Source organism: Pagrus major, chromosome 23 (genome assembly GCF_040436345.1).
Source record: "Pagrus major chromosome 23, Pma_NU_1.0".
Taxonomy (NCBI): Eukaryota; Metazoa; Chordata; class Actinopteri; order Spariformes; family Sparidae; genus Pagrus; species Pagrus major.
The window spans coordinates 24,135,505-24,153,229 of NC_133237.1; the positions used below are offsets into that span (position 1 = coordinate 24,135,505).

A 17,725-nucleotide genomic window follows, 5' to 3' on the forward strand; every position below is an offset into this window, starting at 1 on the left:
ATGAGGAAAGGAGCTGAAAAGCAAAGCAGCAGTGTGAATCATGCTGAAGAAATTAGACAGGAGAATAAAAATTGCTGCTCTTGGATCTAAGAGAGAGAAAAGACAGAGAGCAGAGAAGTAATTGGTAACTGTAAGCTTGAGATAGTGCTCTGAAATGACAACTGGCAATTCCTTAAAGTGCAGTGGAGGATGTGTCAGCTTCCTGCGTATCTGGTGTGAAAACCTGAGCTAATCCAGAAGATCCTACACACGGCATGAATTAAGCTCTCAGACCATTTCAGGGTTGACATTTGCCTGTTGACTCAATTATCCCTTAAAGAACACAATAAACACAGTGTGCAGTCGCACACCTATATATATATATATATATATATATATATATATATATATATATATATATACACTAGTGTATATTGTCCCACATATGCACTCAAGCATGAATCTACCTCCATCTCCTCACACACACAGTCACACATACATGCACAGGATTGAAAGACAGCCCTATATGTAAAATGTCCCCCACAGGCACCTATACTTCACCTAACATATGAAGTCTGTTGATTACTTCCTCTTCCTATTATCTCCATGTTTCCTATAATGCCGACCTCCATCAGTATCTGCGGTATCCAACACCTGGAACGAGCAGGCAACAACCTGACCCTGTTCGACTCACTCTACTTCTGTGTGGTCACCTTCTCCACGGTGGGCTTTGGAGATGTCACCCCCCAAATCTGGCCTTCGCAGCTCCTGGTGGTCATCATGATCTTTGTGGCGCTCATTGTGCTTCCCATCCAGGTGAGAAACATTAGTGATAACCTCTAGGACGATCACAGAAGGTAAATTAAACAAGAGATGGAATTAGTTTTAATGTAATGCAATGCAACAGACGAGATTTCACCGTATAACAAAAAGCTTTAAAGGTGCAGTGTGTTTTTTTTTTTATTTAAGATTGTAAACGTAACAAAAAATCAAAAAAGTCTCCGTGTTTGTCAACCGTCGTCATAGCCATCGTCAGAGCCACTGCAAACTACCTCCGTACTGTATCCCCTGTCTTCAAATTGGCCAAAGTTGGTCTCAGTCCAGTGTCCCCCCTTCCTCAGAACCAGTCAGCTTATAACCCAACTTGCTGTATAGCTTACTGTGCTAACTACATAACGGCCACTAGCTACAGCCAAAGATAGCTACAGCAAAGAGTATAGTGAACAGCGGTCAGCAGTTACCCTTTTGATATGCAGCCCCATACATTTTTGGAAGGACCTTCTGCTTTTAAAAGTGAGTTTTAAAAAGTGAGCCAAAAACCCTCATTGATTCGATAAGTCAAGAAGCTCTGAAGGCAAAAATCCATCTCAGCTGCCTCATCTTTTATTTTCAATTTAACTTTTGCAGCAGCCGACCGGGCTCTGCCAGGCTGTCTACCAAATTATATGAAGGTACCAAAGTCTCAAATAAATAGAGCACAGATGTGCCTTTGAAGCAGCAAAAAGATCTTACAATCGTCCCTAAAATTAATTTATGGGATAGCTTTTCAATTTGCAAAAAGCAATTTTGTTTTCTTTTTATGCTCATTACAGTTTTCTCTTATAATGATTCTTGTATTTCCCCCCTGCACACTAATGCATGTGATGACTCATTGCATCCTACGTACTTTTACAACACTATTTTTATTCAGAGAACAGCAAGCGTGTCTTCCTTACTCGCTCAATTCCCCAAATCCCTCTCCTGTCATTTATCATCTCCACAGAGGGAACTTCAGGAACCATTCACGCACACACACACACACACACACACAACATGGTCATATGACAAAAGTGTCAGTTTGTATCCTCACGGTTGTTTCTCGTCTTTGTGTAAACTTCTCATCCCTGAGGTAGCTCGCTTACAAGTGTGTCTCCCAAAAGATGCGAAAGTGCTAATGGGAGGAATTTCCTCTGTATGTGTGCATATGTGTGTGTGTCAGTGTGTGTGTGTGTGTGTGTGTGTGTGTGTGTACTGTACCAGCTGTCAGAGGAGGGCCTCTCTGGGCAGGAAATCACACTCACACACGACTGATAAACAATTCACAAATGATTTAGTTTACTGACATCCTTGTTTTGCTGTAAATTGGATTTCTTTTGTAATGACGCGACTCATCTTTGATAGCTTTTCTTTTTTAATCTTGTCACATAAGCAGTCGGTGTAGGGCGGCATCCTACGCATGCATGATCAACAGGCTATTGAACACGCTCTCACCGTTTTGTTTTTCCCCTCAGCTGTGGCTGGGTGGTGGCAAATATCTTCACAAAAAACTTCACAAAAACAAAAGCCTGAATATAATTTCGCTGAATTTACACGAGCCGACTCCTAAAGAAATGGCGACCTCTGCATCAGCAACATGGATGCCATGTCATCCTCCCCACTCCCTCTCCCCATCTTTCATCCATAAATACCCCTTGACATTTAGAAACTGGCCCCCCCTTAGCCCTAACCCAAACCCCCACCCAGTGTGTCTGTGAGTCTGTCTGTCTGACTCTGAGTCCTGCCATGACCGGTCTCCAGGCTGCAGAGGGGAGCCACAGAGCCCATCAGGATTGAGCTACTGTCATTTTCTTATTGCTGCCTCTATTTGTTTCCCTCTAGCCGTCCACAACACACAACAGGAAATTTACCCCATGACAAGTCATTTTGTCAGTTTTCTAGCCTTAAAAGGATATTGATTTGAAAATAAGATAAGAAGCCAACCATTTAGATAATTTATCTTGTTTGCAATTCATTTTCACCAGTTTGGAGACTTTCCAAACTAATCCCGATACCAAAAATAAAGGCTTGATCGTTACATCACAAATCTACCAAAGTAGGTGCCATCAGGAACTGGCTGTACACAAATAATGGCTGAATAAAACACTGTGGCCTGATGATGTTTTCCAGCGTTAACAAGCTGACGTTATCTCAGCTCAAAGTTGCTGCAAAATGATTACCTCCTGGAGAAAAACAGCACACAAGGGAACACCGTCTGTTGAATGCTATTGGGTTTATGTTTAGAAACAGTGTCAGGCGTTCATTATGAGCTGTCGATCTCCATTACAGCCGGCAGAGGGGTTCAATACTAGCTCGTTACCTGTTTAGCGTCGGCTTAATGTTGCTTAAATCAAGAAGATTCTTGGAAAAAAGTCACTTGAAATGAGTGAATTTTTACGCTATGACCAACAAAAGTCTTAACACCACTTTGTATGAAAAGGATAGTTTGGATCTTGGGGGTACTGCACTTTTCCTGCTTACACAGGGTGAGACAAAGTTGCATCATAATGGCTCTTTCTGGTCCAGTTAAAAGGACGAAGGAAATACAGAGTAAGAGGAGACAAGGATCCTTTTCTATCTTCAGTGATAATGAGGTTGACAGGTGTACAAAGAGCTTACAGAAGGTGAATGATGAGGTGCTTCTGCCACACTCCTTTCACAAAAGCTAGAGCTGATTATTTCAGTTTTAATTGGTATTTTATTATTGATCCAGAACTTCAAAATTTAATGGCAAGGCAATCTGGTTGAAAGTCTAATTTAAAAGTAAAATGTATCATACAAAATAATGTTATTTGCTTTCTGGCAGAGACACTGTCATGTCTGTGAATTAGTAAATATAAAGCTACAGCCAGCAGCCAGTAGCAGCTTAGCATAAAGAGGGGAAAAACAGCTAGCATGGCTCTGTCCATATATAGGATTCACTTGGCTAAGGTGAGGGAAAGATCGAGTTCATAAAAGATCGGTCTGTGAAATTTTGACGAAATGTAATCTTTTGGATTTGTGTAAATGGACATGAATTTTCTGCCAATGTACACAAATTGTATAGATGCAATTATGTCACTATTTTTGTCACTATTTCACAAACTGCTGTGGTTTGGGTTTATCTCAGAATTTTCCAGTAGGCCTCTTGAAAACGTTACTGTGATCTTCTTATCACAGAAGTACATTTTACATTTTGTTGTGGTAAGAGTTGTTTTGAATAAGTTTAAATCAGTGTGTTCACTGTAAAATATCTGGGTATTATTCAGTAAGTCAGTTTTCAAAATCCCACAATCCATCTATCAAGCACAGATTTCTTCTAATGTTGTTTAGTCCTACTGTTATTTCCGTAAACTGCCTTCCACTATCAATCTCTCCTATCATGTTTCATTCAACCACCACCCTTTCTTAATTCCCCCAAACACTCCCTCTAATCAAACGGAAACACTATAGTACAAGGCATTGTTTTCGTTTCATACTCCACCTGGCTGCTCTCTGTATTCCAGCTAACTTAATCCAATTTCCATCTGTTGAATGTGATTGTGTCATCCTGAATGCAGTTCGAGCAGCTGGCCTTTCTGTGGATGGAGCGGCAGAAGTCTGGTGGGAACTACAGCCGCTACAGGGCGCAGACGGAGAAACACGTGGTGCTGTGCGTCAGCTGTCTCAAGATCGACCTCCTTATGGACTTCCTCAATGAGTTCTTTGCTCACCCCCGACTACAGGTCTCTCCAAATGGTTTCAAGTAGCACAAAAGGGTGCTGGGGGGTCTCGTGTTTGTGGGTGTCTGTTGTCTGTAATCCTCTTCAGGAGCCCGAGCAGCTGAGGTTAAAGAAGAGGATTAATTCAGCATTAGCACGGATTGAACTGCTGTCTTATTCATATTTGAGCAGATGTGTGTGTTTGCTTGAGGGTCCATCCATGTTTGTGTATCCCAGTAATGAAGCCTCTCAGATGAGTTGTGTAACACCACATGTCCAGTACCCCTCAAATTATTTAACAAAATATCCTGACCTGAAAAATGAAAATCTTCACAGAGTCATTGTCTGCGTGTTGAAGTGCATTTCCTTTATTCTATTTAAATTTTGTTAATTTGGGTTATCACTGCTCTGATTATAGTAAGCCGGGAAACATCACAATGTCATCAAACAACATCTTATGTTTTCATTGTGTTGATTGAGACCCCAGCAGCAGAAATTACATACTGTGCATTTAATAACCTCCAAGCCTAATCACTGAATCAGCTACCAACAGGCCACAACATACCCCATATTGCATTGATTGCCGACAACAAAAGAAATGTTGCAGGCCTAACCTGAAACCCAGTGAGCTCAACACGCTAGCAGCAGTGGCTTTGTTCGTCCTCTGCAGTGTTGCCATCTTGACTGCGTGGTTGGGGCCAGCCCTTTCCTCAGGCGTTGCTTTCAGTTCTGTTCGGTTAACAAATAGATTCAGACAGAAATTAAACCAAAACACCTCAGGGAGGATGATTATTATTCTTTGTCCATCACCGTCTCAACAAAAAAGTTGCTCTTTGCTATCCTCTGCAGTATGCCACTCTCAAATGGCCATATCTCTACTCACACCTCTCTAGCATCTGCCCTCTGGCAACATTACGAAACACCCTCTCTTGAAGATTGGCAACCAATCAGAAATTAATTATACATTTTGACAGTGATACTAAAAACAAATTTCCTGTCTGCACACCAAGCAAATTATTACAGATTGAATGTAGTCAGTGAAATATTTCCTCTAGTTTCAGCAGATTTCTTGCTGATGTCTCGCTTGCTGTTGAACGCCCTTCAGCCACAATACAAATTGTGTGTTTATGTTTGTGTGTGTGTGTGTGTGCATGTAGGACTACTATGTGGTGATCCTTTGCCCAGCAGAGATGGATGTCCAGGTTAGGAGGGTCCTTCATGTGCCCCTGTGGGCCCAGAGAGTCATCTACCTTCAGGGCTCTGCCCTCAAAGACCAAGACCTGATGAGGGCCAAGTGAGTCTCAGTGACCAAAAACGACAGTCTTGTTTTAAAACATTTATTTGATTTTATGGATGTAATTAATTTTGCATGCACCCATTGGGAAACAAAGAAATCTTCATTATATAAAATAACCGTTTTTAAGTCCTTCAGCCCTTCATTAAACAAATTTGATCATATACATTTATGAAAAAGCCCTTGATATAAGCGTCTTTCATATGTAAAATATTCTCACTCTCCCTTAAAAGCCCCTTAGCCGGCTATACAGCTACCAATCAATGATACTCAATGAAGAATTTTTCAGTACTTACCTTTACAAAGTGATGGCAGGGATATCACGAGCCAATAGCTCATGTATGCACCAGTGCAAAATTGATGTGACACGACAGATGAATGGATGTCATCTTATTTGCTGAAAGGCTGATTGCAGTCAAAAATGCGGATATCGACCGGTATAGATGTTTGGTTGATACATTGGTACATCCCTACTATCTATCAGATTTCATTAGAGACATTCTCAGCACAAAGTAATTAAGCAAAAATAAAGCTCTGTAAACCTCAGAGCAGAGCTGAGACACAAAACACAAGAAAAAGCGGGAGCTCATAATTAATACCTGCAGCTCCTACAGCCTCGAAGTAACTGCTGTAATTACGGTTTGAGTCATATTGCTGTTTTTATGTTTACCCCCTGGCTTCTGATATTACAGCAGCAGCACCTTAGGCTGGCTTTGTCACAGGGAGCAGAAGCCTGTATGTTTAATCTCCCTGTCTCCTTGCCTCCTACTATCTCATCCATAAACGGCGTGGGCTTGAAAGACACATTGGTTTGTTTGTTGTTCTATTGTCCTGCTTTTTTTCTCTTTTGTCCTCTCCCTCAATAACATGACAACACCCTCCTTCCTGTGTCTTCTCTCCTCTTCGCTTCCTGATTCTCTCTCTCTCTCTCTCTCTCTCCCTCCCTCTCTCTATTTGTCTATGTCTTCTGCCCCCATGACCACATGCTCTACTAACTGCCTGCAGGATGGACGATGCTGAGGCCTGCTTTATCCTCAGTAACCGGTTTGAAGTGGACCGCATTGCTGCTGTACGTTCCCCATCACTTCCCTGTGCCACCATGAACCCTGCAGAACATCCATATTAAGACTTCCTGCCTGATACTAAGTCATAGATTTTTGTGTTTGTAAAAATTATTTCCTGTAATTTGCTTTGAACATTTTCCCAGAGTGAAAGAACATTGCTTTGTCAGTAAAGCAGCATTAAAGTGGATTTAAGTCACTTCATTGGCAATTTATGTGCTAGTCTTATGGTTGGGGATTTTTATGTTTTCGCATTAAAACATAAATTGCAACTTCATAGGGACGGTATTATACAGTAGTGCATGCCACCAAAATAAGGTCCCATGTGGGATACTGAAACTTGATCCCCTAGCCTTTTATCTAGCAGCAACATGTGTTTGACAATTTAGATTTTTAGTGGTAGATTTCAAACAACTATTGCATGGATTGCCTTTAAAATTGGTTCAAACATACATGTCCCCTGTAGGATAAGCTGTAGTCACTTTGGTCTTGTCTTGTTTGTCCTTCGACTGACTTTTCAATAACTATGTCAGGGTTGGTTTTACTCAGTTCCCTCTTGATGGCCATGTGCTCTGTGTAGCCTTGAATACTTCTCTGTACAGGGATGTCAGAATTGCACTACTCTGAAACGTTGTGAGAGCCTTTCAATTGCTCTGTGCAGTCAGTGGTTTAAGAGGATTATTAGAGTGGAGCTACAATCTGATGCTGCTAATAATGGGTTTCCACATTTTTCTCTCTGTCGCACTTTTCCGCTCTCTCTCTCTCTCTCTCTCTCTCTCCCTTGTTTACACCCCATCCAACACCGTCTCCAATTTTCTCAGGATCATCAGACCATCCTCCGAGCCTGGGCAGTGAAAGATTTTGCTCCAAATTGCCCCCTCTATGTCCAGATTCTCAAGCCCGAGAACAAGTTCCACGTCAAATTTGCAGGTGGGCAAGGAGTGTGAAATCAAATACACTGGCTGTGACTTGAGGTGTCATCTTGAAGGTGTGTTTCTCCGTCTAGTTTGGATGCTACTGCTGTTATTTAATCGCATCAGGCTGCAGGAAATAATGGGATGACACCTACTAAAAAATTCATCCTCCTGGCCCAATTTGACAGGGGGTTTTGCTCTGTTTGTGTGTTGTCACCTGCCATCATGCACAGCATTGTAAAAGATGGGTTAGGGTGGATGGGTAAGCATTTTTATTTTGTTACTGCAGGGTTTCATTGCAATGTCATGGGAGACTGAGCTGTCCTGCCTGCCTTTTTTTTTTTGCAGTGTGGGTCATCAGCTGTCAAGACTCATTTTCTACCTGAGTGTTTCTACTTCATTTATAAGCCTGAAAAATCTGCGTGCCTGTGCAGCAGCAAAGCTCTCCCAGTTCTGAAGAAGTGCTGGACAGATTGGCTCTGCTTGGCTGTAAGCCCTTTGAGGGTTTCTGTGAGTTTTTGCATCGCTTGCTGGAGAGAATCCCTTCTTCTCCAGCTCAACAGAAGATGCCAGTCAATCATCTACGAGTGAAAGAAGAGGACCCAAACTCTTTCTCACCCTTTCCTCTCTCTAACACATCTCTCTGCCTACAGCCCTGGAGAACGTCAAACTCAATTCTAGCTTGCCGCCCTCATCCCAGCTGTCTCTATCAATGATTAATGTTTTACTTTGCCACCTTCGCAAAGAAAATCCCCTTCTTTTGATGAGTTCTGCTGTTGTGCTAACCTTGTAGACGTGCTCTCCCCGCAGGCAAACCTTCATTGCCCCCGCAGCGCTGTTTAAACACCTTTAAGCACAGCCACACCGAAGCCTTTGTTATAAGTGGGGCAGGAATTGTTAGGTAGAAAGATAATTTCATGTTCACCCATGGTAACAACTGGTCTCTATTATCAGCGAGCTCTGTGTGGTGAAACTCCCGCTTCTGTTCTGGGAGTCAGACAGCCATAACATGCATGTGATTTGCTTTGATGTATTATCTTACACTGACATAGTGTTGGGCGTCTTCAAGTATTCCCCACATTTATTTTAAAATAAGATATTGTTTCTTATGAAATAGCCAACAGCCATTCAATGTTGAATAAGGAATTCTCTGTGGGATTATAGTGAGAAGTCAAGTACCCCTTTAAAGCCTTTGTGATTTTGTTCCTCTACAGTTACAGCACAGTAATTCACATTTTTTACACAAATATGTGCACATATGTTCAGATGTTTTAAACGCCTGCTAAAGAATAGTTGATTGACTCCCTCCCATTGCCAGTGTACCAGTTAGGTCAACCAGCCAATGCAGAATGGACCCCTTTCCTCCAATGCTCTATCCAGTTGTAATTATACAGTACATCCATGGTACCCTGAAGGGAACGGGCGCTCGGAGTGCCGACAGAGGGACAATTCTCACTATTACATGTCGGTTTGCCATCAAAATGACTGTAGAGCTGCTATTCTAAAGTAAAATAGTCACATAACGTTGCTTTAAACACATAAAACCTATAAGCTCTGCCAACTGTAATGTCCCTCTGATCCTGAAGTCACCATAGGTAGACTCAGAGAGCAAATCAGTGTGCAGTTACATGGGCATTACTGTAAAGTGCAGACACCATGTTTTGACACCACTTGGAGAATAGTCACTAAGTGCTAGTGTGGGAGGCATTAATGAGCATAGATACAAGATTTAATTTGATCCGCAGGAATAGCTTAATAACAGCCCAGCGTTCATTAAGAAAGATCTGTCGGTATGATGCTGCAGCGGGGCAGGAAACCCTGAAGCATTTGAGTAACAAAACATGATTTGGAACAGCGTGTCAATTGATTTTCTCCCTAGTTTATGTTTTGAACGACAATAGCCAGTCGCCCCCATGAGCTCGGCTCATTGTGGCTGCACGGTGTTGATACCGGCTGACTCATTCAAACAAGAATGGCCTACTGATTTAATTAGCTCAACCGGTGGACCTGTGGTCAGGTTGTAATTGCAATCTTGCAGAGGGTGCAAATAACCACATCTGCTCGCACACACGCATACACACATATCTGCGATGGATACAAAAAAAACGACGGGTACAAAAAAAAGCAGATCTCCTAAGTGAGGGCGACAGAAAGAGAAGAGAGAGCTTCTGTGTGTGTGTGTTTGTCGAGGTTGGTAATTGGTTTCTCTCCTAGTCTGGGTCCAGGCACCTAAAGGATACAGAGCTGGATGGAAAGCTGTGATGAATGGTACGCAGACAAGAGCATGTGAATCGAAGGGATCACAGTGGTGAGGAGGGGTTTAAGAAGGACACTGGAAATTGGATATTGGAAAAAAGACTCAATTTAGTGTGTGACTACAGTGTCTGTGGATTGGGAGTTAGGAATGTAAGACACAGACAGAGAGAGTGGATGTGTCTGTGTGTGACTGTAACAGTAATGAATACTGTTGCTCCACAGATACACCATCAGTGTTTTTTGCCTTTTCCTCTGCAGGCTTTAGATGCCTATTGCTCAGTAAAAGCTTCAGCTTCAAACACAATTCTCAGGCTGAACAGCAAGAGGCTAGTCTGTGTGTTTGTGTGAGCTGCATTATGATGTACTGTTCTGAGCCAAAAGAACATTGGTACCGCAACAAGACCCACAATCAGCATTTTTAATTGTCATGTCTCTCACCTGAGCAGCTTCAGACACACGCAGACATGACTAATTTATTAAAAACTGCATTTACATCTCAGCTGGCCTCCTGTTACTCCGACTGGCAGCTGATTGAGTCTGATACCTCATGTCAGGCTCTGACGTTTGTCACCAATTATTTTCTAATACAAAGCACATGTTGTGTTCTTCGGACCTAGCTCAACATTGTTGGTTAACAAGAAAGCTCTAATATGCCTGCCGCTCATCACTGAAGATAATGCAATCAACAACTGCACAGCAGGGGAAATGGTTGCTCCCTGGGCCCGAGTCATTGATTGGTTTACTACAAACATTAATCGCTCTGTTGGTTTTTCCTTTCAAAGAGGAGGCTGTGTGGCAACAGGTAAACGAGAGGACTGTCATCTGTGTTTGTTCAGTTTGGTTTGGTTTGGTTGGCTCAGAGGCTGGGCTTCGTTAAGTGTTTGATGGTGTGTGTGAAAGGTGGTTTAATAAGGCTGTCACTGAATCACTGGTTCGTTGCTAGGTCTTCCCATCATTCCCAAAAACTGAGCGGTGGGCCACAGCGGTGACATACAATTGAACCCATGGGAGTAAAGGGAGGACGTGTGTCCAATCAAGGCCAAGAGGATGATGGAGGATCTGACATGGCTGTCTGTTTGACTCATTTGTGTTAGACAAACATCAAGTGACAAGATATTTTCCAACATAAAATACGGACACAATTTATAGTGTGTGTGCTTGTGTCTTTGGATGGTAAGCTGCAGTCATTGACAGTGAAATGTGTGATAGTGTGTGTGTTTGCAAGAGCCACAGAGCACACAACAACAGTTTTTATTGAGAATAATTAATCAGCAGAAGGTAGTTGTGAGTATTTTGAGTATTTTGAGTATTTTCTCCAGAAAAACATGTTTTCATTAAAGAAATTTTAATGTTTCTGTCCTGTTTTCTGCGCTAGTGCTGAAACATTTAGCCAATGAAGGTAATTAAGTCAAAATTAACCAACAACGATTTTTATAATTACCGTTTAAGTTGTATACAGTACAAAGCAAAAATGCCAAACGCTCCCTGGTTCTGGCTTCTCCAATGTAAAGATTTGCTTCTTGTTTTTTATCAGTTTTAATTCAAAATGTTGAGGTTATAATAGGTTCAACACAACGAGCAATTTGCAAACATCTGAAAACAACTGATGGGATTTTTTTTCTTCTTTTTTTCGTCTTTCTTACATGAGTCCTTTTAGCACCATAAATGAGATTGAGTTCACTCTGTGTCTACCAGCAGCATAAAAGTCAGAAATGTACTGTATATCTCTAAATCTCAGCAGAGACAACTGCAAACCTGTCTGGCTACATATTACCAGAGATAATAAGTAACATCTTTTGTGTAATTTTTCTGTCCTTGAGTTGAGCGGGCCATTTAAAGGTCACATATTACCCTCATTTTCAGGTTTGTACTTTTATTTAGTTGTCTAACAAGCCTAGTCTGCTCCGACTGTTCAGCTCTCTCGGGCCTGAGAAGGCACCGCCGACGTGTTTCTGCATCAGTTCTGCGTGCTGGGAGGCACGACTGAGGGCGGTGACTTTAAAGGTGTGACATCACAACCTTATGGAAGTCGTGACGGCTCTTTAAAGGCACAGTATCTGAATGTGGGCTGTGTTTATTTCTCTGTGGACTGAGCGTTTTGATACTTCCACAGCATGTAAATAACACTTAGAACTGTTTTATAATCAAAACAGACATGGAAATCTCACAGTCTATAATATGGGACCTGTAAAAGGATTTAATTCCTTTCAAGCCCTGGCCCTTTTATTTTACTTGAATCTGGATTAATGAGATGAAACCATCAACTTTTTCCTTTTCACCCACACTCTGCACAAGGACAGGAGAGTCTGAACTGCACATTTTATATTTGATTTGAATGTTTTATGAAGCATAGTGTGAGTGTTTGTTTGCCATGGTATGTATGGCCTGGGTCACTCTTTCCCTCTTGTTTCCTCTGTCTGCAGATCATGTGGTGTGTGAAGAAGAGTTTAAGTATGCCATGCTGGCTCTAAACTGTGTGTGCCCTGGCACCTCGACACTCATCACTCTATTGATTCACTCCTCCAGAGGACAGTGAGTTCACTTGCTTTCTTTCTCCCGATCCCACTTTTTGATTGTTCATAGTTCGGTCTTACAGACTTGACAGTTAAATATACAGTGGTTTGGTGAATAGAGGTGAGCTGCTTCTTTTCTTCTCACTGTCACTCAACTCCTTTTTCTTTTTGCAGAACGGCGCCCCAAGAGCCTTTCAAGCAACGTGTCGGAGCCTTTCAAGCCCTTAACAGGTAGGATGCATCCGATCTGTATTCACACACAGGAATGTTGAATGTTCACTCAAGTATTCTGTCAGCTTCCATCGTTTACATAATGTGTGAGTCCGTGAGATTTGTAAATGAAGAAAAAGCCTTTTAACAAAAAGCTTATTTTCGAAATTGTGCTTAGAGGATTAATTTAACTTGATGATGTTAAAAATGGCAGCTTGTTTTATGGGCTTGACGAGTCAGAATTCAAATACCCAGAAATCAGGAGATGTGACAGCAGCAAGCTGCAGACAGCATGTCAGATTTGTGAAGCTGTGAAGGCAAAAGATTAAATATGAATGAGTCCTATTTTTGTGTGGTGGTTCATTCACAGTTTTAACGTGCAGCTTAGATCATTGTCATTCAATCTGCTGATTATTTTCACAATGAAGTGATTATTCGTTAAAGTACTTTTGCCTAATTTGCCTAAGTGACATCTAAACATTTTTTTTTTTGTCTTTTGTCTTTGTCTTTTGCTCTCATAAACAACAAAGAAAAGCAAAAAATGTCACTTCCTGGAGAAAGATAGTTGATTATTGAGTCTCATCCCCAAGTCGTCAAATACAGATGCTTTGAGATGGCAGCTCGGATCGGACGCCAGCCCAGAGCTTCAGTATTTGACGACTCGGGGGTGAGACTCAACAATCCGCTTGTTCTCCAAGGAGCTGAATTTTGTTGCTTTACTGCCGGAGTGACCAGCACCAGTTGTTTGATGTACAAGATCCCAGTTGCTTAGTTACTCCTTTTGATCATCATGATAAGAATGATGCTACTTTGATATGATTTTTTTGTTTTTGTTGATGTGTTGTATTTGACAGTCGACTACTTTTTTCCAACTTTCTTTTGGGTAACACCTTGGCATTTATGTGTCTGTCATCTTAAACATCCTCTCATCCTTAAGATAAACAACAGGGTGTCCACACAAAAGACAAACCTGCTATCACCATCATCATCATCCTAAAAATAACAGGTCGAATCCAATTAGACAAGAACCAAATCCAAGTCACTAACGATTGTTTCAAGTAGAGAGTACAGAAGACATGACAAGCTCTACATGTATTATGTGTTAGAGAAATATAACACCATAACTTGTGTCTAGTTCAACATTCATGTGTTTCATAAGTATGCTTCTATATCTGGACTTGATGTCATTTGGTTTATTGGCTGCGACAATGCTACATGACTAGAATTTGTCCTCCTCCTTCTTCCCTGCCGTGCACTTGTAAACTGCAAAGTCGCTATAACACTTGTTTATATAATGGCTTCTTTGTCGCAGGCCACCCACATTCACGCTGCCCCCACACACCCTTGCTTCCTGTTATCACCTCTTTAGCCTTCACGGCTAAAGCCATATTCCCCTGAGAAGAATGTTGTCCACTTTACTGTAAATGCGAACATCTGGTACCTATTGTTCAAAAACACCCTGTGTTGATTGAAGTATTGATCAGCTACTATGGCAGATGTAAGATGTTACATCTGCAACCTTGAATGTAAAATCTCCTGATCTCCTGTGGCCCTGGTGCTGAGGTTGATGCTTTGTGTTGCATGTTTTAAAGGTCAATCTTTCCCCACGTGGCCAATCAATCCTCTTTTTCTGTTTCAGGGAGGGCGGCGCATGTTCAGCAGACCAATGGCACCGAACCTACCGCCGCTGCTCTGCCAATGAGGTGCATCACATCCGCCTGGATGAAAGTAAATTCTTCGGGGAATACCAGGGCAAGAGTTTCACCTTTGCCTCCTTTCATGCTCACAAAAAGTAAGTCATAATGTTAAAAAGCCAAGAAATGGGAACACACGCCAACCTGCACGCTTCAGAGCTGACCTTGTCTCATCGCCTGCAGGTATGGAGTATGTCTGATCGGAGTACGCAGGCTGGACACCACCAACATCCTGCTGAACCCTGGTCCCTGCCACATCATGGGGGCGTCTGACACGTGCTTTTACATCAACATCTCCAAAGAGGAGAACTCAGCATTTGTCAGAGGTCAGAGGGAGCCATCGTGGGGCGGCGCGGGAGGAAATGCCAGGGGAGTGCACCAAACCATCTACCATGGACTCACTCGCCTGCCAGTCCACAGTATCATCGCCAGCATGGGTCGGTCAAATGGGCACGGCACAAAGACTGTGTAACATTTACCCACTGACCTTCTGTTTGCAGTTTCTATGTTGGTCAAACATGCAAAGCTGTCGTTAAACTGTCTCAGACAGCGGCACAGTCACAGCTTTCAAAATTATTCAGTTCTCACATTTGAAACCTATCTGGGTGATTAAAAATATTCATAGCTTTCCCAGTGAATTACCATGTATCTGATTATAAGTCACACTTGATAAGAGCAACTGCCAAATGAACTGAAATGTCAGATATTGTGGTTTTACAAACACACCACCTGGTGGACAACAATGAAACTGTCCAGCTCATACCCTCACTACAGCATATATTATCAGGGATCTGTGCAAACACATCACGTATAGGGTTTGAACTTTTAGCATCATCTCTGCTTTGATAGTCACTGTGGCTGTCTGTGTGTGTTTCAGGCACAGTAGCCATCGACCTGCAGGACTCCAGCGACAGCAGTCCAGAAGGCCAGGACCCCGGGAGCACCGGGCTGGGCAGTGGAAGGGGAAGCAGGAGCAGCTCTAGGACGGAGATGGGTGGTGCTAACACTTTGGCTCTGCCTGCCATGGGAGACTCAGCTGAGGAGCGGCGGCACAGCATCGCCCCCGTCCTGGAGCTGGTGGACGGTGTGAACAACCCCACCTTTGACCTGCTGGGAGACCAGTCAGAGGATGAGGTCGGGGAAGAGGGCAAGGAGGACAGTGACAAAGATGAGAGCGCCCACTGGTGGGGACGACACTGCGAGTAAGCAATGAAGATGCTGTTTGTGTTTTTGTTGTGCGTGTTGACGTGTTGTTCAGAGGTAACTGTTGGTTTGTGCTACAGGTGGGTGAAGGGATACCCGCTGAACTCTCCATACATCGGCAGCTCACCTACGCTGTGCCACCTTCTTCAAGAAAAGATGCCTTTCTGCTGCCTGCGCATGGACAAGGTATGTGATTTAAATAGATTGCTATTCAGTCCGGGCAATATATTGATATTTTATTATTATCATGATTTAACACTATACTATATCATCTTAGATTTTGAACATTGTTAAATCCTGATGTGGCAGAATTGTTGTCTTTTCCTGGTTTTTGTACCTGTGTTCTCATACTTGTCTTTACCCACATAGTCATTATATCTACATAACTGGTGATTTTTAAATCAAAAATCTCATTGTGTGTGCAAAAAATATAAAATAACATGATATTGATTTTGTCACTCATTCCCAGCATTTATGCTTTATGATTTAAAGAGATTGAGATATATAGTGTATTACAATTAGGGTTGGGAGGATATAAGATGTGTTGAGTCATGATGAACAGACAGGATAAGTTGACTGTGGTGAATTTCCATTATCAGAATGATTGTGAAATGGGATAATCATGAACATCCCTGACTTGAAAAACCTGTCTAGCTCGTAACACATAGTCCCACAGTATATTGGTTACCTAAGTGTGTCTTATCTCTGATGCAAATCTTTTTTGCTTTTTCACAAAATGTGAAGTTATTCCAGTATGTTTTAGTGCCAATAAAGGGTTTAAAGCATATTTTGATGATTATCGGGATAATGTCGTGAATTGCAAGTCTTATTATTGTGACGTAAAATATTCATAATGACTCTGCTCCTCTCCTAGGCTTGTCACCACACCCTTTTTGAGGATGCCCGATCCTACGGCTTCAAAAACAAATTGATCATCGTGTCGGCGGAGAGCGCGGGGAACGGTCTGTACAACTTCATTGTGCCTCTACGGGCCTACTACCGACCCAGGAAGGAGCTCAACCCCATTGTGCTGCTGCTGGAGAGCATGTAAGGATACGGTGCATCTAAGGCCATGTGAGGCCCGTGCCATGTTGTGAATATAGCCTGAAACAGAAATAGGTTATCTGTTAGTGTTGCCCAAAATTGTTGCTGTGAGCACAACAGCTAGGCTACAAATCAAGGTTACAGGGGAGGGTGAAATGGGTTTCTCCTTAAATAGCCAACAGAGGAGAAAAACCGAGCTATTTAAAGTCACTGTAAAGATGATTTGTGAAACGCTGAATGCTTTCAGGACAAGGCGCTCCACAATCCTGTGTCGTGTTTTGAGGCTGGTACACAAACACAGTCAGCCAAATGAGAGTGGAATCCAATAAAAAGGCAATAAAATGCTGAGTCACTCCTGTGTAGTGCTGTTATTTTCAGCTTTCTCTGAAGACACTGTGTGTATGGCTGTGTTGTATTTCTCAGGGTGAGTGAGGGGGCTCTGTCTCTGTGGGGACGTTAGCTCTTCATCATGGTACATATAAATCTCCACTGGTGGGAATCTCAAGTCTATTTGTGTTGTGATTGGTTCAGACCTGAAGCAGACTTCCTGGAGGCAATCTGTTGGTTCCCCATGGTGTTCTACACAGTGGGCTCCATCGACAAGTAAGACAGCCCAAAGACTGATTTCATTATTTATCTTTATCTCTCTTGTTTTTTTGTTTTTTTTTATCTTTTACTCTTTACTTCATCTTTTTTTTCCATTTATGTGCTTTTGCACCTCTTAAATGGTACGAACACACACACTCAATCTCAATCTTCCTCACAGTCTGGACAGTTTGCTGCGATGCGGAGTGACTTTCGCAAACACCATGGTGGTGGTCGACAAGGAGAGCTCCATGATTGCAGAGGAAGACTACATGGCTGACGCAAAGACCATCGTCAACGTCCAGACCCTCTTCAGGTCTGCTTTGCTCAAACTTGCTCTGCAATCTCACACACTATCTTACATATTTTTTTAACAATTGATAATAAGCATGTACCTGTACTTCAGATACTCAACATAGCAACACAGCTACATCACACAATCAGCCAAGTAGTTAATTTTCTGCCCAAAACCACATTTTGTTCTGTTAGATGCCGAG

The 17,725-nt window shown here is 42.3% G+C and overlaps 1 protein-coding gene across 1 annotated transcript in view; it reads left to right on the top strand.

The window, feature by feature from the left end:
- The window catches only part of kcnt2b (potassium sodium-activated channel subfamily T member 2b), a 41,582-nt gene that overhangs the window by 16,786 nt on the left and 7,071 nt on the right, over positions 1-17,725 (top strand). Inside the window, exons 10-23 of the mRNA XM_073495149.1 lie at positions 615-795; positions 4,314-4,478; positions 5,612-5,748; positions 6,754-6,817; positions 7,631-7,739; positions 12,403-12,511; positions 12,667-12,723; positions 14,342-14,494; positions 14,580-14,833; positions 15,274-15,598; positions 15,680-15,785; positions 16,474-16,646; positions 17,175-17,246; positions 17,410-17,544. Of these exons, the coding sequence (XP_073351250.1) occupies positions 615-795; positions 4,314-4,478; positions 5,612-5,748; positions 6,754-6,817; positions 7,631-7,739; positions 12,403-12,511; positions 12,667-12,723; positions 14,342-14,494; positions 14,580-14,833; positions 15,274-15,598; positions 15,680-15,785; positions 16,474-16,646; positions 17,175-17,246; positions 17,410-17,544 (2,040 nt within the window). The remainder of the gene's footprint in view (positions 1-614; positions 796-4,313; positions 4,479-5,611; positions 5,749-6,753; positions 6,818-7,630; positions 7,740-12,402; positions 12,512-12,666; positions 12,724-14,341; positions 14,495-14,579; positions 14,834-15,273; positions 15,599-15,679; positions 15,786-16,473; positions 16,647-17,174; positions 17,247-17,409; positions 17,545-17,725) is intronic.